Source organism: Corvus kubaryi, unplaced genomic scaffold, assembly GCF_017639235.1.
Source record: "Corvus kubaryi isolate FWS band 111438036 unplaced genomic scaffold, C.kubaryi_AGA036_p1.0 134, whole genome shotgun sequence".
NCBI lineage: Eukaryota > Metazoa > Chordata > Aves > Passeriformes > Corvidae > Corvus > Corvus kubaryi.
Window position 1 is genome coordinate 1445339 of NW_024580668.1, and position 22459 is coordinate 1467797.

At 43.8% G+C, this 22459-nt stretch overlaps 1 protein-coding gene across 3 annotated transcripts in view; it reads right to left on the minus strand.

Annotated features, from left to right (window-relative positions):
- The window catches only part of ATP9A (ATPase phospholipid transporting 9A (putative)), a 55319-nt gene that overhangs the window by 20476 nt on the left and 12384 nt on the right, over positions 1 to 22459 (minus strand). For 2 of the 3 annotated variants that reach the window (XR_006018836.1, XM_042045028.1), the window contains exons 2-14: positions 20380 to 20524; positions 19980 to 20093; positions 18240 to 18348; positions 13053 to 13111; positions 12142 to 12193; positions 11491 to 11585; positions 11078 to 11158; positions 10810 to 10885; positions 8678 to 8754; positions 7921 to 8081; positions 7095 to 7237; positions 6239 to 6351; positions 4707 to 4919 (exon numbers count right to left, since the gene is read on the minus strand). Coding sequence is in view for 2 of the 3 variants with exons in the window: in XM_042045028.1 (XP_041900962.1) it covers positions 4707 to 4919; positions 6239 to 6351; positions 7095 to 7237; positions 7921 to 8081; positions 8678 to 8754; positions 10810 to 10885; positions 11078 to 11158; positions 11491 to 11585; positions 12142 to 12193; positions 13053 to 13111; positions 18240 to 18348; positions 19980 to 20093; positions 20380 to 20524 (1438 nt within the window). In the remaining variant the exon portion in view is untranslated. The remainder of the gene's footprint in view (positions 1 to 4706; positions 4920 to 6238; positions 6352 to 7094; positions 7238 to 7920; positions 8082 to 8677; positions 8755 to 10809; positions 10886 to 11077; positions 11159 to 11490; positions 11586 to 12141; positions 12194 to 13052; positions 13112 to 18239; positions 18349 to 19979; positions 20094 to 20379; positions 20525 to 22459) is intronic. The other variant, XM_042045039.1, reaches the window with a different exon arrangement.

Here is a 22459-nt window from a genome sequence, read left to right on the forward strand (position 1 = left end):
TTAATGGTGCTATCAAACAGATCCACTGATAAACACAGGTGCTCCTCCATGGCTCTCCCTAGAGGTTTTTTTCCCCCGATTCAGACACTTCCTGTCAGTATTTTCAGGGTTTGGGCAGCCCAGCTCATGTCTGATGCATCTGTGGCACTGTCCCACACCCTCAGCAGGAGGTGGTCACCTCCCTGCCTTCAACTGCCCCATTGCACTGGACACCAGGAATTTCTCCATGGAAAGGGCGCTCAGGCCTTGGCAGGGGCTGCCCAGGGAGGTTTGGAGTGCCCATCCCTGGAGGTGCCCAAGGAAGGGCTGGAGGTGGCACTCAGTGCTCTGGGCTGGGGACAAGGTGGGCACTGGGCACAGCTGGGACTTGAAGGGCTGGGAGGGCTTTTCCAACCTAAATGATTCCATGATTTTGTTCCAAAGGACAACCCTCAGCAAGGGCAGGCACAGGAATCCTCCACCCAGCCCTGGGGTGCCCAAACCTCCTCGGGCACATCAGGGAAATCCCTTTACAAACAGTTACTTTCGGAAAGTGCCACTTCTCAGCTCGCTGTCTATGACATTAAGAATTCAAAACGATGCATTCACCCCAGATTTACAGTTTCAAAGCCAGAAACACTAATGCAGCACATTAAAAATTCATTTTAAAAAAACCCAAACAAAATGAGCTCTGTGTTGTTCTCTATGTGTTCAGTAGTAACAGCTCAACAACAAACTTGAACAATTTTGCAGTGATCAGCAAGAAAGCTGAGGGCTGGCTCAGACACTTCTTAGCAGAGAACCCTTCTTCCTAAAGATTAAAAAACCCCAAAAACCAAAACCCCCAAAACAGCCCCTAGATTGTTCAAGGTTTAACTGAACTGAGGTGGGCATCGTTTTGATTGCAGCCTCTACTATTTAGGGACCTACAAAACTGAGTTCTCTACAAGCTCCCACTCGACTGCAAGCAGAGCCATGCCAGAAGACCAAAGTCTGTATTTTGCTTTCCTGAGAATGCCCCGGAGTGCCCAGCTCAGCTGACACATCCATCTCAGGCTGAGCTTGCTGGGATTTAACTGCAGAAGCTGTCTGGGCAGTAACAGATGGAGCAGCAGCTGACATGAGCCCATCTATCACTGGCCTCCAGAAAAGATCAAGGGATACTTTCCCTAAACAGATTTGAAATACTGGAAGTGTTTTACAGTGACATTTTCAATGGCACAAGAGTGCTGGGCACAGGGTTGCTGTCGACTTGGAAGGTTAATTATCCCTTCTGCCTTTCAGGTTCTGCCTCTACTGTCTCAAGCAACCACAAATACCTCCGTTAAAAATGAAATTTATTTTGGAAAAATCACAAATAAAATTAGAACCTGTAAATACATGCACTGAGTCTAGATTTTACTAATGAATTGATACAATTGGGACTAACTGGAGAATCTTTAGTGAACTCAGCTCCTTTTCATCCCAAAATCAGGCTTAAAAGAGAACCTAAACCAAACTTTTCCTTTCGTAAAGTAGTCTTAAATTGTCAGATTAAAATAAAAGTAATTGAGTTGGCTTTGCCTTGAAAGACCTTTAAATCAATTTGAATCAATATTTGGCTTAATATTAATAAGTTTGTGCAGGCTTACTCATAAAGATTACGACAAATCAAAGGCTCTTTCAAGCTTATCTTTCTCGAAAGTTTCCTCAAGCCATCCTCAGTGCATTAAAGTGTGCAGTTAGATAATCCTCCTAGCAGCCTCCCAGAGCAGAGATGGAGCTTGGCTTTCTGATACTCTGGTTAATAAATAATTATTGGGAATTATTCCCAGCATGATGCTACGTGATGTTCAGTGAGTGCAGCCCTGGCTGTTCTGCTGCCCGTGTTGGTGAGCTCCAAAGGCCTGGAGGTACAACCCTCTGCTCCCAGCTCAGCCTGTTAAAGCATCTCCTTTCACAGACACCTCGGGTGCTCTGAGCCACAGCCAAACGACGAGAAATATTCAGGATGCAACAGTATATTTACAACTTAGAGGAAGGAGAATTAAAAGCAGGCTTGAAATGCCTCAAACACCTTCAAGGGAGCCCATGCTCACTGATGAGGGAAATCAATAAAGTCTCTGCCAGCATTTTGCAGCTCAGACCAGGCCAGGTCTGACACAGATCTGAGCATTTCAAAGCACAGCAGCCCCAGCAGCTCAGCACAGCATCCTCAAACTTTGCTCTCGCCGACAATTAAATTACCCAAGCCACCACTGAAGTGGATATCGACTAATAAATTTCATTCTAAAGAGACAAATTGATCCTTCTGTGCCATGAGCTGCTCTGCAGGGTCCCCTTTAGGTTGCCTAGGCAGGCAGACAGCAGGCAGAGACCAATTGATCCCGCACCCTTTCATGTCCTGGCAGCTGCCGCCATTGTCAGGGTTAAAGACTGTTTGCCCAGGAATCCCAGGCACTCTTATCTCTGATCAGATTATATCTATTTCATTTCCCCTGTTAGTTACTGTATGGCTGCAACTGACAACTGGCTCGCAGAGCCCCAAGGCTGTAACTGATATCTGAATAAAGATACTTCAAGACTTCTAAATGGCAGCGTGCACAGGAAACAAATTTAGGAAATCCTGCTTTCTGTTACAGGAAATGAATCCTATGCCAACTGGTAGAAATTACCCTTGCTGTTAAAGTAAAGAGAATACAAGTTTTTGTACTCATTTCATAAACTGACCTTCCCTGCCATGGCAATATTTTATTGATATAGGATTTCAAAGGCTGGCTTTAACAGGAGTCCAAAGCCATTCCCCTACAGGGAATGTTATTTAACAGCATTACTCCCTTCTCAAGGACTCCACTTGTGTAGCTCCTGCATTTTGTACCATCTAGGATGACATACAGAGCACGGCTAAATAATATTTGTATATCTAAGACCTACAGACAAAATTTCTTCAGTGCAGCAAAGCATATCTGATTTCTGAACCTGCTGTAATTCTCTACTTAAGATATCACAAGAAAGGAAAAAATAATTTAAACAATAATCTTGGACAGATTAGTTATCATCCTATAGTAAAACAAATAAACAATATCCCCTGGGTATTTCAGGAAAATTGCTGTGTAAATATTTTAAAGACAAAACAGTATAAAGAGTAAAAGAAAAATCACTGACTTCACTATATACCACAGTATATATGTAAATAAACCAAGATCTGTGCAAAAACAGCCTGTAAATGCTTTAGGAGAAAAAAAACCCACCAACTTAGATGCTGATCACAAAAATGACCATCTGGAAATCATTCAGAACTCGTTTCAATGCAAAGGCACTTCTCTGTACGCCGCCTTTTCAGGGAGAGCAGCACATTCTAGAGGAGGGGAGCAGGGAAGCAAACCCTGCCCCAGCCCATGCCTGGGACAGGACACCCACACCCTGCCCAGGGAGGAGCTGCTGCTGGCACCTCACTGCAGCCACAGCCACGGAGGGGGCACAGCAGAAATGCAGCTTTTGCATAATGCACAGAGGAGAACACTGTACCAAGTGAATGAACTGCCTACTTTGGGAGAAAAACACCCTACGGAATATTTTGAATGTATGTAAGTGTGAAAAGCAGCTCTGTGCCAGTCTTTCAGTAGCACAACAGTCCCAAAATCCTCACACAGCTGGGCTTCCAATGAGTGCATTTAATTCCATGCAAAGCATTTCTCTGACAATGAGGCAAACCAGCAAGATTCTTCTCTGATGGCAAAGGTGGAAAGGTGATTATCAGAGGCAAAGCTGGTTTGTTTGAGGCAATAAATGGAAGAACCCTTTGAATGTGGTCAAAAGGGTGATCTGATCTCATACTCTCTCAGTGGGATTCTCAGGGGAAGTTTCACACTTCAGTGTCTCACCAGCACAGAGCAAATGTAATTGTACAAATTAATAGAGAGCAAAGTGTGTTACTTCTGTTGCACTAAAAGATGTATCCAAGAAGCATAACCAGTACATGAAGCCACATTTTATTCCTCCCATCTTTGTCACAGAAGGAAACAACACTATAATTACATTTCCCAAATTTTTCAGGGGGTGGCAAACAGCACTCGAACTGTAAGTCCTGTATTGAACCTGATCTCTCATATGCTTAGTAAAAGTCTCCAGTGAGTCTCTGGAGAGCTCTAAAGCTTCTCCCCACTGTGCCACCTGCACAGCCCTGGCTGCACTGGGTGCTGGCAGAGAACTGGCAGCTTTGCTCTCAAACAAACCTGTGCACTTCACTCCCTGCCCAGAATTAACCTGGGCACTGGCTCTGTGCACCTGCATGTGGGATGTGCTGTGGTTACAGTGATTTACAGCTTTTCACTGGTCTGGAAGGTCAAACACCTCGCAGAGCTGAACTGTATGAGCATTCCAACCCTCTTCCACTTCCACAAGCTGTCCTCCCCCAGACAAGGTAAGATTGCTCAAAATTTACCAAACGTGGTCAAAGGGATTCACGGCATTGAAATGAAAAATCTACCCTGGACAAAAGGTGCAGAAAACAGGAGCAAAATTCTGTGATGCAGAGGCTGGTACAGCAGCCAGATACCAGTCTGGAGCTTCAGGCAGAGAGGCTGAACAGCTGAGAGGGCACTTACGGTCTATTCATGGCTTATCAGAGCAACAAATGCATTAAAATATTATCCCCTTCACTAAACTGGAGCACTTTCCCCAAATAACTGTGGGGTTTTCCAGCAGCCAGCAAGGTCATATGGACGATTTGACGGCCCTGGACTGACCTCGTCGGGGCTGGAGGCCTGGTACACCCTGCAGGAGTCCTCGTAGTGGCGCTCGGCCTCGGCCTGGTCGGTGACGCCGTTGGACTCGTACACGGGGGTGACGTTGTGGCACAGCGCGATGGCCTTCACCGCCTCGTGCACGCGGCTGCTCATCGTGCGCCGCACCTTGGTGGCCAGCGACAGCCCCTTCACGGCCGGGGGGTCCTGCGGCTGCTGGGGGACAAAAGAAACCAGAATGCAGTGTTTTCTTGGGAAAAAGTAGTATTTAAAGCAAGTTTTTACTTCAGCGAAGACCGAAGCGGCTGTGCAGGCTCGTGTCCCCAGAAACGAGACAACACTCCAGTGCAACCCAGCTCCTTTAGCACTGCTCCCAAAGGGCCCCAAAAGATTTACCAAAGTTTTGGATGGCACACCAAGAAAAAGCCACTTTCTGCAGATCCACCAAAGGGTGACACACACACCTCAAAAAAGAGAAACCGTTTTTTTACCCCACGAAAGACCAGTGGCTTGGAAAACTTAGAGTCACTTGGATTTCTTATGCAAGAGAATATAACTGGTGAAAACACAAAACAGATGACTTGTATGGAGCTAGAAAATCTTAATTACATTCATTTAATTTTTAATACTATTTTTAGTATCAGAATGAGAGTCTTCAGATAATTGCACAATTACTAAATTATCCCAGTTGAAGAAGGGACACACAGTGATCCAGTTTCCTGCTCTGTTAACCTTTAGTGTCAAGAGGACAAAAGTTTCACTTCCAGGTCAAAGGCCACAAGATGGTAAAAATAAGAGCAAAGAATAAGAACTACAGTTCAAAATGAATCATTGCCAGCAAATGCTTCTCATTATAAGGAATCTCATGTGGTAATTATAAAAGTTTTATGAGACATATCCCTCACCAGGGTAATTCCATATGTTATTTTCCACACTAGTGATTAGGACCCATAAGATCTTCAAATTTAGTATCACTGCTCATCAGCACTGCTGCCAAAATCCAACAGCAAACCCTGAGCTGAAGTGCACTCAGTCACTGCTCACACACTGGACGAGTCAGTCACCCAAATGCTCCTGACAAATATTGGATTTGGCAAATAATTAACCAGTAGTCAAGTTTTGTCCAGAGACTGAGTATAAAATGAAGGCAAATAGATCTGAAGTTTGGGGGTTTGTGATTTGGGGGGTTTTTTGTTGGACTGTTTTTTTAATACAGTTCAGTAATTTAAGGGTCTTAACACCAAGAGAAGACTCAAATGCTAGGAAGGAGAAAGGAAAGACACAGCTGGATATCTAAATAAACATTATTTTAGACTCAGACCTCAGCAAGAAGACACAGGCACACACTTACACTTGCATGTGATGTGAAACAACCCACAGAATGTAACGGGCAATTTATGCATTAAGCATCCAAAGACCTTCACACTTTGCCAAAAGTAGTTCATAAGCAGATCCCTACCATATTAATTCACCATTAGCCCAGTGATGTGGAAAACTTTTGGGAACAGAGAGTCAGTGAGTGCAGTTAACTGTACCTGTGTGTAAATGCTGAATATGTGGCTCTGCACCTCGTCCATGGAGTCCAGGCCGTACGCGACCGTTCCCAGGTGGAGTCTCTTGAAAACCATCTCATTCTGGGTGAGCGTCCCTAGGAAAAGGCAGCACCATGGAGTGGGAACGACACCCCCATTCCCCAGCACACCTCCTGTCCTTGCTGTGCCTCAAACACAGAGAAACCTGAATTTGGGCCTGAACTGGTCACTGCACTGCTCCCAGCACAGCCGAGGCCGGCAAAAAACCCTGGTATTAACAAACCTGGGGGATGATTCTCCTGGGAAGTGGGGGTGCATAAAGAAGCATGAGATTCACCCCACAGTCAACGCCAGCAGGAGCTGCAAGCATAGTTCTGGTCCCACTGGAACCAAAAGAAATTGAACACTACTTCAGTGGGACCAGGATTTTATGTCAGACCAAGCTTTTCATTACAGCTCAGGCCTTCAATTCAAGCCCAGGCTCACAAGTGTAAGGACAGCAGCAGACAGTTTCTGCCCATATATGTAAGTTATCTTAACCTGGCTTTGAAAAACTAGCTCTAAAAAGTTGCTTTTAATTTTATTTTTACTCTCAGCTTTTGTTTTAATAGCTTTAAGTGTTCCTTCAAGTAGTATAATATTCCTGTCCTACCTTATTTACAGTGCATTCAGAACAAAAAAAAAAAAATACAGAACTTTTGTTCAAAAATTAATTCAATCATATTGACAAAGTGACAGGAAATGTGTATTTCTTCCAGTCCAAAGAAATCTCACATTACCCTCTTCTCCTGGCCAAAAACATACCAAAATCCAAACAACAACATACCATGACTCAAAACTGTATTTTCTGCACCAGTACCTGTTTTGTCTGTAAGCAAATAGGATATCCTCCCCAGCTGCTCAGGGATAGTGCTGGACCGAACCACAGTGCCAGGGATTTTGGAATCTCTGCGGATCACCCAGCTGTACACAATCTTCCCCATGTCCAGATTCACACGTAAACTATGCAGGAGGAAAGGGAAAAAGGAAAATGAAAAGTATCACCAGGTAAACTTTGGAAAAAATCCTTGTGAAGTGCCACAGTGCAATGGAAGGACACGAGTTCCACAGTGAATCTGAGATGCCAAAGGGGGGCTTCAGGAGAAGTTTACTCAAAGTTAGTGCTCCAGTGGCAAATGTAATTACACTGTAATGCAAAGACAGATGACAAAATTACCATGAAATAGGATGAGGGGAAGGTGGACACAGAGTAAGGACAGTGATGGATACCAGAGAGCAGATTAAAAATGGAACTGAAATGAATCCCAGTCCTGCACCCAAAGTAAGTTACTAATCTACTAATACAGTATAATTTTAATATTAAAGTTTCTTTCACCTCTAAATGTATTACACTACATGCTGTATAAATAACCCTCTTTTTCCATTTTTTGCTCTGTTCTAATCAAAGTAACCAGGCAGTCCAAACACTGAGAGAAGGGGCTTTAAATGCCTAATCCACAGCCTGAGCCAGTAAATGGGTTCATAAATTGAACAAATTCAGCAGAACAACAAAGCAATTCTTACATTTGAACAGTAACTTCATTTCCACTTCTAGACTTGCTTAGCCATGAAATGAGGAACGGGTAGGGAGGAACACACCGAGCAGGCAGCATTTTGCTGGGCAGCATTAACAGCTGTCCCCTTACCTAATGGGAATGATGTTTGAGAACAGCAGGAGGAATCTGATGATCTGGAGGTACCAACGGCCTGCAAAGTGCTGAAGGGCCACCATGACCAGGGACACCACCACGAGAGCCCCAAACAGGATCTTGGTGAGACAGTTCACCTCCAAATCAAAAAGGCCAATCTAGAACAGTAGGAGAGAAAGATTTCAAGCACACAGATGAAGATGTCAGCTCAGGACAATATTCACAAAGGAAATGAACTGCCATTCTATCTAAAGAGCCATTCCCCACTAGTCAGCTTCTTCTAAAACACTACAAACATATTTAAATTTATAAACAATGCTCTTGCCAGCTTATTAAATGATATTTCCATCCCTTAGAAGCACAGCAGAGCATGCAGAGGTGTGAGAGGACTCACGCTGCCAAAAGCTGCAGACTGTGTAAACACCCCTGCACCGTGTCTTAGCTTTGCCATAACAGAAGAATGCAGCAAAATAAGCTTTTCTATTCTAACTGGGACTGTCCCATTATGAACATGTAAAACAATGGTTTTGACAATCTTAAAAAAGTGAGAAGACACATGTATAATAGGATCAAAAAAAAAGGAGAAATAAGTTCTGTTATGGTAACTACCTTAAATCACAGGCTGGAAAATATTAATTATTCCTATGAGGTTGTCCCTATAGTGTGTACATAGAGCATTTGGAAGGATCTTCTTTAAAAAAATTATCCATTTCTGACCCTTATTATTTATGATAAGCCTGTTTCTTCACCGTACCTTACTTCTTGGGTTGGAAGTGTTCATCACACTGCGCAGTTCCCTTCCAGTGTAGAGGACAACTCCCACCACAGTGCCTGCACACACAAAGGTTTTTGCTATAAAAATACTTGTCAGGTAGAAAGGATTCTTAGCAGACTAATTTCAGAAGCAACAAGAAATTCAAAAAGCTGGTATCTGCAATACAACCCCTACGGAAACACAGACTGGAACAGGAAACATCCTCCAGTCAGTAATTCTTCAGTCACAGGGTTGGACTTGATGCAGCATCACAGACTCCATCAGCTCATGGGAAGAGCAGCCAGCTTTGCTCTACTTTCTCTGGCCCCCTTTTGATGCCACTTTTCTCTCCACACTATAAATGAAAGTTGGTAGGGAATGGAGGATTGGTTGGATGTCCTCCCACCCCTTGGAATCCCACTTTGGTGCTGCCTTCCACCAGACAGTGGTCCTTCATTGTGTGTCAAAATTAAACCAGCTCTGGGCTATGGTTATTCATTGGTAAAGGTTGATACAATCAGAGTAAATTCAATGAGTTTCAGGGCTCAAAGACAGAATTACCTTATTTTAAAATCTACAATTTACTTTAAGTGTTTATCTAAATACTGCTCCTACCAAAGTGAATCATAGCAACTCCTACCTTCCTGTAACAGATGGAGCTGCTGGGAGCCCATCCGTGGATTTTAATGCTCTGTCCGACAGTTGCTAAAGAGCTGAGAGCAACAAAGTTCTCCATTTTCTTCTTGCAGAAACATAATTCAGTTTAGCACCATAAACTACTGGGTTTCTATGGGTTTTCTCTTAAAGACTTTGCAAAATGCCATGAAGAAAAAGCCATCTACCATCAATAGTTTAAAAGCTGCTATTGCCAAGTGTTAGGAGTCTGTAAAATGGAGAAAACTAACTCTAAAAAAAGCACTACTGCCAATACATTCCTACTTTATACTCTACTATTCCCCTGCTCTCATTAATGATCAAAGTTTTAACAAGCTGCAAGTGACTTATTTTTAAATAAGACTGATTCAAGAGAGGTGGTTTCTAAAAATATGCTGAGCAACATTCCTTTAAAAAAACACCCCCAAAAACAACAACAAATGCCTGGAGCCAGATGGCAGGTGGTGGTAAGATCATCACAATTCAAATCAGCAGATGGCAAAGCTACTCCAAATCCACTGCAAACAGTCAGAGTCAGACCCAGCCTTGCTACAGCAGATGGAGAAAGGCACATTGCTCTGCCTCATCTTACAAGGCCTGCCCCAGTGAGATGGCACCACAGCTCCCAGCAGAAGAAAAATAATATCCACATTTTCTTCTAACAGAAACAACCTATGACAGGCTATTTATTATTACCACAGGAGAAACAAAACTGGGTATTGTATTGATAGGTCAGTCAAAATGAGAGGAAGCACCTGCCAGGACTAGAAAAAGCTTGAAGACACATTGATCTGTAAAGAAAAGAGTGTTTCTAGTAGGTTTATGGCCATTTCAAACAGACTCAATTGCATAAATCCTTTGAAATTATATTTGCAAATGCACTGTCAAGTCTCTCTATTTGACAAGTTTAATTCCAGAACTGGACTCCAGAATTCCACTCTCTTCCAGCTACTGCCCAGCAAACTCGGCAAACACACTGGGCAGGAGAGGAACAAGGCTTTCACTTTGACAAGCCTCTACAAGGGGGCATTGATTAATCTCAGGCCTTGGGAGTTTATCGTATACAGGAGTCAAAATCTGTCAAAGACTTGATTTTTTTTCCTTTTTTAAGAGTATATTGGACAAACTCAATGGAAGCACTTACCTGGAAATCTTTCATCTTAGCTTCTGTTACCAGAATCCATTTGACACCATTTCTGTTACAGATTAGGATGTCAATGTGGAGAGCAATTAAGTGCTATTCTGGTCCTGGATGCTAAAGAAGGGCCCCAAAGGCCACTCCACTTCTTTCTCATCTAGGAATGTCCAAGAGGCAATTAGATGTCAGCTCAGCTCCCCAGAGGTGTTAGGACAAGGGGTAACCTCATTCCAACTGCTAATTTCTCCAACTGACAGAATTATTATTCCATCACAGAAATACCTTTAAAAATTGTTAACATACTCCCTTAAAAACAATTTTACATGGATCTCCACCTTACCTGATGCAATCACTGTGCTGGCCCACAGGGTGTTTTCTATGCTTAAACTTTCATTTACTGGAGGATCACTGTCCTCCTACAACAGGATAAAGAAAAAAATAAACACACTTGTCAGGAATGCAAAAGAGCAGAGGATGACAAGAGTCCCACAGAGGTGTTTAGAGAGGGCTGCTGGGAGAGCTGGCACAGGGATTTCTGATGGGGTGGAGAATTTTCATAAACCTTGGTGAATCTCTGGTTGATTTCAAGCACATGCCAGCAGACTCACCCTGGTGAAGGTCCCCACGAAGTTGTGTATGTCAATATTGGGTTCTTCTGCATAGACATAGGAGCGGATTTGCAGCAGGTCCTATCAAACAGATAGAGAAGTCAGCCACAGCTTAGCAATGTACTAAAGTTTTAACAGAATACTTGGGCAAGAGTTACTTGTCAAGGGAAGGCAATTCTAAACCATGCTACCTACTGCAGCCCAAGAGTCCAACAGAAAACACACCTGGGCTAGCAGTTCACTGAGGGGGATTTCCTGGGGTGGCACCTGAGAGACTCCTGGGACTTATTAGGTGTCCGTGCCCCATAAAAGAAATTGCAGCCTGAAAACAGCCAGGGACTGCAGCACCCAGACATTTTCAGGTAAAACATGCCCAGAGTTCCCAAGCACAGAATTTGCAGGCAGGAGCTTACAGAAGCCGTGGGCAGGCGCTGGGTGCAGGTGACAGGCAGCCGCAGCTTCCAGTCCGTCTCCCCATCCAGCTGGTCCGTGCGAAGGAAGCAGGACCCTGGGGATGGGCAACAGCAGTCAGGGATCCTTCCACACCTGCCCTAGGCACATCTACAGATAACTCATGGGGTGGCTTCCCCTCTAGGATATGCATATCCTTCCTTCTCTGGAAACAGCGTCTGATTCACATTTATTAATAGTGAAAGGATGACATTCCTGCACCACATTCCTTTCCTTCCACTAGGCCAGAATTCTCTGGGCTATACTTTTTAAGACACTTGAAATGTTCCCATTTATCTGTTTTCTAATCCTTCTGATCAAACATTTCCTTATCCCACACTTAACAAAACAAACCCGAACAGCAAGTAAAATGATTTGTATCTAAAATGCAACCAGAGTCATTTACCCTGGACTCAACCCCCTACATCCTTTGATTAGCAAACAAAACGAGAGTATAACATCCTGAGAAGTGGTGGTCCATAAAACCACTTGAGTTCTCTCTCTCTCTAAAATTTTACTATTATCTATTTCTTTCACATTTCCAAAAGATAATTTTCTCTAAACAACCAGTGAAAGGTTAATGGCTATTTTGACAATTGGTTCCAGATGTTTACCATTCTTCTCCGACGTCCTCAGGAAGATCATGTCAGCAGGGACCCTCTGGTTCTGGGAGGAGAAGAAAGGCCATTATTGTGCACCCAGCCCTGCACGCGTGTGCAGCGCCTTCCCCAGCCCCACTGAGAGCAGCAAAGGCACAAAGAGGATTCCTTTGTCAGCCTGGAGCTTGGGATTTAGTTTGCTTTGAATCCTGAACTCGCTTCCCTGCAGAATTCCAAGTGCAGGATAATAACTGGTGCCAGCTCCCACTGACCAGACCCAAGGGTTAGGTTTACAAAAGGGCTGGAGAGTAATTCTAGAAGTATGAAGAAATCTTAAACTAATGCTGGTTTCCTTTCAAGGAGTCCCATGTTAGCACAAAGGTTGTATCTGTAATCTGCAGCTACCAATTTTCTCTTTTCGCACTATTTTCATACTAATGGCTTTAGAGGTCACAGCTGCTTGCAGAGAGTGTGTGGGAAAAACATAAACTCAGTGGATAAAGAAAACCACATAAAAATTTGTACAGAGGGGGAAATATACCTGTGTGTACCAGTGCCTACAAATGGATCATTGGGTCTCCCAAAACTGCAGTGTTTATACCCAAACAAACACCTGGATGCTGCATTCATATCAGGTATTTAACCTGTGTCCAACAGTCAGAGAAAGGATAGGGAGGCTCTTTATCTTGCTGTAGTTTAAGTAGAAAAATGAGGTTATAGGTGCATGCCTACTGATTTGCCCTCATTTGTAAAGATAATGATGCCATTGGTGGTGTGGGGAACCCTGACAAGTGATAAAATACTTTAACTTGTGTTCAACACCTGACATTCTAAGCCTATTGTAAAATATGTATGAATTTAAAAGATCTCATTTCTAAGGTCTTGTAAAATAAAAGTACACAGGAAAGATGAATATAAAGACAAACCTTTTCAACAATGATGAGGTCACCGACTTGTATGTTAGAGCTCTTCACCTTCACAGTCCCTGCAAAGGAAAGGTGCCAGTGTGTTAGAGCAGAGCAGGACAGGGCTCAGGGGTGCTGTGGGGTGCTCCTTCCCTCCCTCCCACTGCACTATGGTGGGGGAAAATGGGAAATGTTTCCACCACAGGAATTGGGCAACGCTGCCCTGTAAAGACTTCCTGAGCCCACTACTCCCACTATGGCGTGGGTCCCCCAAAAAGGGCTGAAAGCCCCTCACGTAACACCTCCAGACCTCAACCCTGGATGCAGAAATCCCTGGCTGCCCCCTAACGATAACTCCAAAACAACAAATGATAACTCCTTAAACTCTTTTTTTTGTACTGCTTAACTCATGAATTCAAAAATACTTTCAGCATCAGGCAGATGACAGAGCAAGAACAGAAAGTTACAGCAGGGAACCATCAAATCCAACTCCTTTTCCTTAGGCACCTGAAAATGTAAAGCTTGACTCTCAAGCCAAGCCCTGGAAGCTGAAATTATAATGGGCCCATCTAAAATCCAGGCTCATTTCTTCCCCTGCCGCAGCTCCAGTGTCTGGCTCAGCTCTGCCACCTCTCCTTTGCCTCTTGCTGGACCTGGCCAAACGAGCCCTGCAGAGAACAGGTCCTACAGAAATCATGTAAATATTTATTCCTGTGCAGCTGTCAAACATTTCCCAGTTGCTCTAAAACAGGGGATTAATTTAACAATTGGCTAGTAATTTCAAATCATTAGCCAGCTCTAGATTTGGCTTCTCAGACTAACTAGTGATTTATAATCAGTTAATTTGAACCCTGCCTCTACATGTCTGTTGTATTTCAACAAAAGCCTCTTTAATCTGCTGCGATTTGAGTGGAAGTGGGGGAGGCACGTGGAGCTCCCCCTGGCACAGACAACACTCCTACTGTACCTCAAAATTCATGGGCTAACTGGCCAGATAGCAGCTCTGGGGGAAAGCAGAAGGGGGAAGGGAGGGGGAGTAGAAATTAGCACAAAGCACAAAGGTCACTGGGATTTTACTACTGGCAGTCCCTTCATTAGCATCCTTCTCAGGATATGCTTCAGAGTTTCTGCTCCAAATTAACAATGAAAGCCATTCTGGGCTGGGGGCAGCCTGCTGCTTTGGTGACACACTGTGTGCTTAACAACATGCTTCACCACTGCTGCTAATAAATGCAGACTTCCTTGCATGCTGTAATTATTCCTACAAATTATAAGCAGTCATGGCCCATTTCACAAATATCTCATAGGTCTTTCATGGATTCTGGAGTTTGCCTTGTGAGATTTTTTTTCGGGTTTTTTGTTAAAAAAAAAAAAAAAAGGTAAACAAAACGAATGCTGGGCTAAAGACATCTCTGCTGGGGCAGGAAGCAAACCGGGGATTAAGAGTCCATTACGCTGAGGCTTGAAAAGAAAAGCTGCACTCCAAGAGGATCAAAAAAAGCATCCCTGGCAGTCTTGTGTATGGGCTATACAAAGTTAGGTACTATGACACTAAAAGGGTCTGACAGATAACATCTCTTCCTCCCCTTTTAATACGGTTATTCACAAAACAACAAAAAGTGCTTTTGAATATTCTCCTGTGCAAAGGAAGGGGGGGAAAAAAAAGCCCGTGTGCTCTCCCCACACCGGCACAGCCATTCCTGGCCCAATGTGCAAAAAAGCTGTGGATTTGTTTAACCCCATTTTCTGTATTCTCCTAAGGATCACAAGGATTTATCTGGTGACTGTCAGTAGCAGCAGCGCTACCTGCAGGGTTCAGGGAAACTTACTTTTGTAAGGTTTTCCTTAATGAGGTAAAAAATCATTGTGCAAAAGAAAAATTAATGCCTGGACAAAGCTGTAATGTGATGATTTCCTATCATTATGCACATAAAAGGCTTTTGGGATCATTATTCTGAAAACAGTATCATCTGCTTTAAAATCTTTCCAATATGAGAAAACCCAAAGCAGCTGGAGCAGATTTGTCTTGTTCACAAACCCTCCCAACCTCAGCTGTTTGAGGGTAAAACAAAGAGGGGAAAGAGGGGACCTTTCTAACCAACACACGTTTTTATAACTCCTGGATAAATGAGATGCCCTTTTTAGGTAGCTAATTCTGCTTTTCCAGCCTCCCTGGCCCCCGTGGGTGACATCTCTGCAGTGTGTACCACACGTCCTGCTAAGAAGGCCCAGGACCAGATGTTTCCTTTGACTCAGGACTCCCATAAAGAAACTTACTTGAATTAGTTTTATTTTGATCTTGGGAATTCTATAATTCCTTTTTCTTTCTGTAGGGAAACTGCCACCTAAACATTAGATGCTTTCTCATGCATGTTTAAAACCAGCTAATAGCACAACTGTTCCATTTCCCAGTACTGCTCTGCTATGAAAGTATCTTTGTAATTATAAACTCCTACTTTTCTAAGTGCAACTAGAAATGCTTCCTCTAAAAATATATAGGTTTATTTAGCATTTATATCACTTTCAGTTGTACTTCCTTAAGTTAATCAGACTAGAAGTTGGTGTGCAACACTTTTTAAAAGGAACTAGTCTTGAGCTCTTGTTAAAAAAAAATCTGTTGTTAAAATTTGTCTGGTATTTGTTTCATTCTTTGCTGTATCCTGATTTATCTTTTTCAAAGACAAGAAAGTAAACATAATAAAATGCAAACAGTTTGTTCCAACTTAAGCTATGATCTTTGAAATTATCACCAAATCTGCAGTGTGATGGATGTACCAGAAAGCAGATTATTTAAATGAATAAATATATTAGCCAGAAGAGATGCCTTTTTCTACCATGCGAGCACTTAAGTCCAAATTTCAGAATAGATCTGCAAAGCTTCACTGAGGCACAGCTCCAAACACTTAATTTGGAATTAAAGATGAAGCCAGAGGTTTACTAAAACAAGTTAAATGCATCTAAAAAATAGGAAAAAAAAAAAAGGGGGGGGGGGGGGGGTTTGATGTGCTGCACCAGACTTTTGGCTTTTGTAGCCTTATGCTGTGGAGCAGGACTTGCAGAGTTTGGGAAAATATTGTTTTTATATGGCTGGTAAATGCCAATGATCTGTATCTTAAGTAGCACCCCGCAGTAGGAGGTCCCTTCCCACTTTTCTCTGGAGTTTCTCTCTATTATGCAGCGCTACCCAGGCAGGGGGGGCTGCCAGAGAAGAAAAACAAGCCAGGAATTTGCAAGCACAGTTCTAGCTTTCCATCAAGCAGATCAGAACACAGACCCCTGAACACAGAGAGGCTTGTGGGTTTATGAATAGGGGATTGAAATTTGATTATTTTTTATAACAATCCAAACAACTGTCCTTTAAATGGAGAGCTTTCCACTAAAAAATATGCTTTCCAGAAGTCTGCTGGTTTCATCATTTTGGAACAGAAATGGATCATCTGGGTAAAAAGATAAAAAAAGTTTAGGGTGGAGGGGTTTTTGTCATTAGGTCTCAGCACGGGGCTGTGCCAAAACCCTGCAGGCATGACCTGTGCTGTTCAACAGCAACAAAAAAAAGAAACAGTCTGTAAACAGCCCAAGTCAAGTCCTACTGTCAGCTACACTGAAAACTAATTGTTCACATCAGCTGTTCCCAACTTAGTTTGATATTCACTGCTCCTACTTCTGAGCTGGTGATGGTCTCCCTTGAAAACCCAGCTCCTTCCTCTGACTGATAAATCAAACCCCAAATTTCCATCCCCAGCCAGCGTGGCCTCACCAGGCTCTTCCCTGCTCCCAGGTAATTCTCAGAGGTGCTGAGGCTTTAATCAGTGGAAAAGGAGATGATCAGCTCTCCCAAAAAATTCAGTACTGAGATCAGTGAGAGACAGAAAATTACTTTTCTCCCCAAACCATGTGACAATCAGAAATAATTTTCTACATTTTTTTCTACTCTAAACTATACTACAGAGTCTCATTCCTGTTTCTGCACAAAATTCATGCTAAATACAGTGGGGCTTAAGATTTTCAGCTAGTGCCCAGCTGCCAATCCTCCTTGCTTTCTTTCACAAAATTAGAAAAGTTAAAGGACTGGGGGGAGGGAAATCATTCATGGGAAACGTAATAGCAATATGAAAAGAACTAAAGGAGAGGTCAGGCCCCTTATAGATCATTGAATAGAATCCAGAAGGCAACTCTTTTATATCTTTAAATAGATGTAGTACACCCCTCTTGGATGAGGCTTTTGTTGGTTGCCAAGCATTTTAAGTGTTGTAGTAAGAACATGTTATTAAAAGGGGATTTAATATTCAGAAACTCAAACTCCCCAGTTTGGAGTTGCCTCATAACTCCTGGCATGTGAAATATATCCAGCCTTAAGCAACTGCTTTTAAAAAGCAGCCTTATTCCTACAAATGCAGCATATTTTGCTACACCTACATCACTGCATCTTAATTCAAGGGTGTAAACTTTTATAACTAAGAAATTGGAAATGGAAAAGAACCAAAACTTGCTCAGATTCTGTTCATTCCCTTTTTAAAACAAAACCCTGGCCTCACCATCTTTTTGTCATGGTATTAGGAGTAACTCCATAGTGAGGCAGCACTGGATTGTTCAAATGAGAATTTAAATGTCTTTGTTAGGTACAGCACAGCTGTGAACAATGGCCAGGGCAGGGTCAGGCTCAGCTGAGCCACAGCCTGGGCTCCCTCACAAATGAGGGCTCCAAACTCCTCATGGCTGGAGAGAGGCTGAAGGGGATGGACACAGAAAGTGCAAGAGCTGATCCTGCCAGTCCTGAGGAGCTACATCAGCTGCTGCTGACAAACACACACATCTCACAGTCTCTTTAGGCTCTTTAGGGTGGGGAGGCCCTGGCACAGGCTGCCCAGAGCAGCTGTGGCCATTCCCTGGCAGTGTCCAAGGCCAGCTTGGACAGAGCTTGGAGCAGCCTGGGACAGTGTAAGGTGTCCCTGCCCATGGCAGGGGTGGAACTGGATGGGCTTTAGGGTCTCTTCCCACCCAGACCATTCCATTAATCCCTCAGCAAACCCCAGCCTCCCCCAGAGCCTGGTGAGGAGCCACCCACGAGCGGCCACCCGGACCCCGAGGGCTCGGCGGCGGCAGCGTGGCCACGGAAGCCACGTGCCTGGGAGCCCACAGCCCCCTCCCACTGCCTGAACTCTGGCTCTGGCTGTCAGCAGGGCTGGATTCCGGAGCCACAGAGCCGACCTCTGGCTGTGAGCTTGCTGTAGATCTGCGAGTTCACTTCCTTGTCCCGCATGTAGCATCGGATCTCCTCGGCCGCCTCGCGGATCACGGTGACAGCCAGCACAAACCCCTGCGAGGAGCATGGGGGGAAACAGGAGGGATGAAAAGGTCAGGAAAAAAATCACATCTGCCTCTAAGAAGAGCAATATTTATCAGTGCCACTGCCAACAATCTGCATTGCCTTATTCTATCTTATCTGCCTAAATCAGTACAGTAAGATGTGCTGCTGTGCAAACTCCCAGTACCAAACACACAGCAGCTGCTTTAAAAAAGAGTTGTTGCTTAAAAAATATTTCAGTTTTATCATGATGCTCTCCCCAAGCAAATCTTTGCGAAGTTTACCTGAAGAATGTAAGTACCATATTTCATTTCACCTCACAGGTGAGTAACTGAGACTGAGGGGTTACACAGAATTCCAGGGTAAGGCAGGATCCCACAAATCTCAGTGCTCCCACCACCACAGAGCCACTGAAGTCAGCACAACTCCTCTGGGAGATTTCTTTACATAGCAATTTATACAGAAATCTGTATAACCCCCTTTTTACATACACAGATAAATAGAGAATGCATGTGCCTTCGTGTGTGTGTGTACAGACACTCCACCTACACAAACAACACTCCAAAGATATTTATGTGCACCACTCATGGTATAATTACATGTTCGCCTGATTAGGGCTTCAGTCCTACTTTTTGTGCATATGAGCAGTCACTTAATTTCCTCTTGCCACAAGGAAATGCCCACATCACATCCTTCACTGTATAAAAAATAATTAATTAATGCAAACCGGTTCTTTATGGGCTTGGTATCACAAAGTCATGTTTCTCCTAGAGACTATTAGCTCAGCCTCACCAAACAGTTAAAACACTCCTCATGCATCACAGAAAATGAACTTTTTACAACCTGTATTGCGTTGAAAATTGCAACCATGTACTGATTACTTTTGTCAATAAGGAACTTTAAGAAGGGAGCAGGATGATTTTAGGAACTGAAGATTTCCAAAACATACATATATCTAAATGTGTGATCTAATTAATTTAGTAATGAAATGCATTTGTTCATTTACCTAGCAATTCCTACCTGCTTTCCAAAATAAAATTTAAAAAGCGTCAGCTATTTTCAGCTTGGGTTTCAGCTGCTTGAAGAGTTCTCAAATAATCACCCCAAAACATTCCCACATGTTCCAACTGCCTGTGTCATCTCATGTGTCATTCCAGCCCCAACACTTGTAACAGCAGCAGTAATGAACAAAGAATTTTCTTATCCTGCTTTCTGGCAGCTCATGCACAAGTTCTAATTGCTCACCTGGCACAGACGAGTCACAACTGCCTATACAACACAAAGAGAGCTCCTCCACGTGCACCTGTATTTAATTTATAGGACAGGATCCTACAAAACCAGCAGCAGATTCACACAGCAAATGCAATACAGCATTTGAGAGAGAATTCATGGAGATCCAGGCTTTAACACAAATTGAATTTTAGCAGCAATGTCCCAAAGCTGCCCCTTCACTTCTTGCTGGCTTTTACCAGGGATTTCACTGCACTGAAAGTCTACATTCTACAACATGCACTGCACAGGCCTCAGGAAGCAAGTTAAAAATGTGATTTAAGGTGCAAACTTACACCCCACAGAAAAGGCAGCACAAGAAATTTTGTCAAGCACTGAAACTTTCTTGGGTAAATAAACCTTGAATGACCTACCAGAGGAACCCAGTATGTGTAAAGGGCACCAAGCCTCATTTCAACCACGAACTGAGAGCAGGCCAAGAGCAAGAAATAAAGGTTGAAGAAGTATTTGAACTGGTTAAACAACACCTAAAAAAAAAGCAGAAAAAAAGAGGAGGGAGGATGTTATACGTGTTGAACTAACCACCAGAAACATTTCTGCATGCTCTCCTAGTGACTAAGTGCTGACTTGGGGCAGTTCTAAAGCAGTCCTGGACACTCAGGACAGATCAGTGTCTGGTTTGCTGCTGCCCTGAGGCAGTCTTGGCGTGAACTCTACCAAACACAACCCCACCATTTGCTCCAGCTCCTGATTCTGCACTTATCTACTGTAAAACCACCGAGAAATGGGGAAAGCAATTTCATTCATGCTCACCCCAGGGAGAAAGGTAAAGAAGTTGTATTTCTGATTGTTGATGACATTGCGAGGGTATCTCTGATCTCTCTTCTCCGGGTGGCCAAGCCAGACAGTCCGAGGCCTGGGGTCTCTCCTCCCACAGCATCTTAAGCACTCACAACACCTGCAGGGGGAACATTAATTAACCAATTAGTTAATTTTTAACACACTTCTCTGAGTCACACACACCCACTGCAGCCCCTGGCCCACCTGCACCAGCTCCAGGTGCCTCACCGGACCTTCAGCCTGGCACTGAGGCCACCAAGAACTCTCTGCTCACACAAATTTCAGTGAAGAAAAGCATGCCCTGCCCCACATTACAAATCCTGACTCGAGGCACAGAACCAAACCGAGGTCAGGTCCATCATGGCAGGTGCAAAGATGCACCGGCCATCCTTCCTGTACCTTGGAAAAGCCTCTCTGCTCAAAATCACCAAACCCTCCCAGATCCCAAAAGGGCATTCTTCTGTTGTCATTGCTGCTTTCTGAAAGCCAATCTCTCCCCATGCCCTTGTTCCTTCAAGAACAGACCTATTGAATTTCACTGACACTTCGGAGAGCCAACATCAGCCAGATTGATAACCAAAAGCTTCAGGGCTCTTATAAAACATCTTTCCAGAATGTACCACAAAGATTTGCTCTTGAATCAAGCATTCTGCCCCAAAAGTTCTGTTCAGTGCACAGCTAACAAAGAAATAACGATTGCAGGAAGTGCACAAAGCACTCTGGAAGTCCCTGTCTTGCCAGAAGATACATGTGGCGCATTGAACAGAGCTCACAACTCTCCACACAGAAGGTGGTTACCTGACGGGGTCCCTCCCCTGCCATGGAGCCCTGGGAGAGGGGCCCTGAGGGCACAGACACGGGGTTCCCCTTGGTTGGTTTGTGTTCCCTGCGCGGGCAGAAGGACCCTTGGTCCCGTGACTGGAACAGTTCCTCGGCAGAGCTCCGGCCATGCGGCTGGAGAAATAAACATCTCTCTGAAACAGCTATCAAGAATCTGTCTGTCCAAATATATTTCCTTTCCACGGGACTCCTGGTTTGATATATGTATATTGCAGGATCCCCACTGCAACAGTTACCTACAAAGAACTTAATTTTTAAGGTTTCAAGCCCTGCTGGCTGGAAATAGAAAGAAGTGTTATCGGTTAAGTCAGTTCCCTGAGTACAGAAGGGGACTAAAACTCGACTTTGCTTCCAGAAATAAAGAGGTTTCACCATGTGATCCAGTGCTCCCCGAGCAGGCACAGGTATTCACTTCACCAGCCTGACTTGCAAGGTGATTTCTCACAGGCTTTCAAAACTACATAAAAGGACTTTTGCTTAATCAAATTACTTGGACATTATTCTGTTTCATGAAGAGTCACAGAAAAGCCCTGAAAAGGTGGATTTTTTCTAGTCTGTACCAAGAACAATCTAAGCCCTAAGTACAGATGCCACCCAAGCACAGGGAAGGTGGTTGTCTTCTGAAAGAAGCTTTGAGACCAAAATGCTGATGAGACAGCAGAGCACTGCACAGCACCCACACAGCAGTGCTGCAGGAACATGCAATCACAGGTTTTGGATGATGCCCAAGAGACTCCTTCGGCTCCAGGTTACGTCACACCCTCCATTCCAACAGTTTGAACACCTAAATCAAATTACTGGAATGAAATTGATGCCATGAAGATTTTTTGCCTTTTCTTTTATACCCCTGTTATACCTTTTTACAGCTTCTGTATTCCTAGTGCTTTTCCCCTACATTCTTGGACTTGTTTGTCAAGCTGAGAGACTCAACATTTTAGAAGCTTCGTAGGCAGGGATCAGTGTGCCCCAGACCCCAAGGTCCTCTCCAGAACACATTCTGTAAACTGAGATAGAACTATCCAGGGGAAGGTTCCTTGGGGAGGGGGGCTCACTCGAGCCTCTCATTGGGGAATCTTTGATAGATCTGCTAATTAGTAACACCTCTAATGTTATACCCGATCTTTTGGGGTGGGCAGTTGGCGGGGTGCATTTCGGTGCATTTGACCTGGACATGTGCACCTAAGGATCCTTAAATAAATACCAAGATAAAATC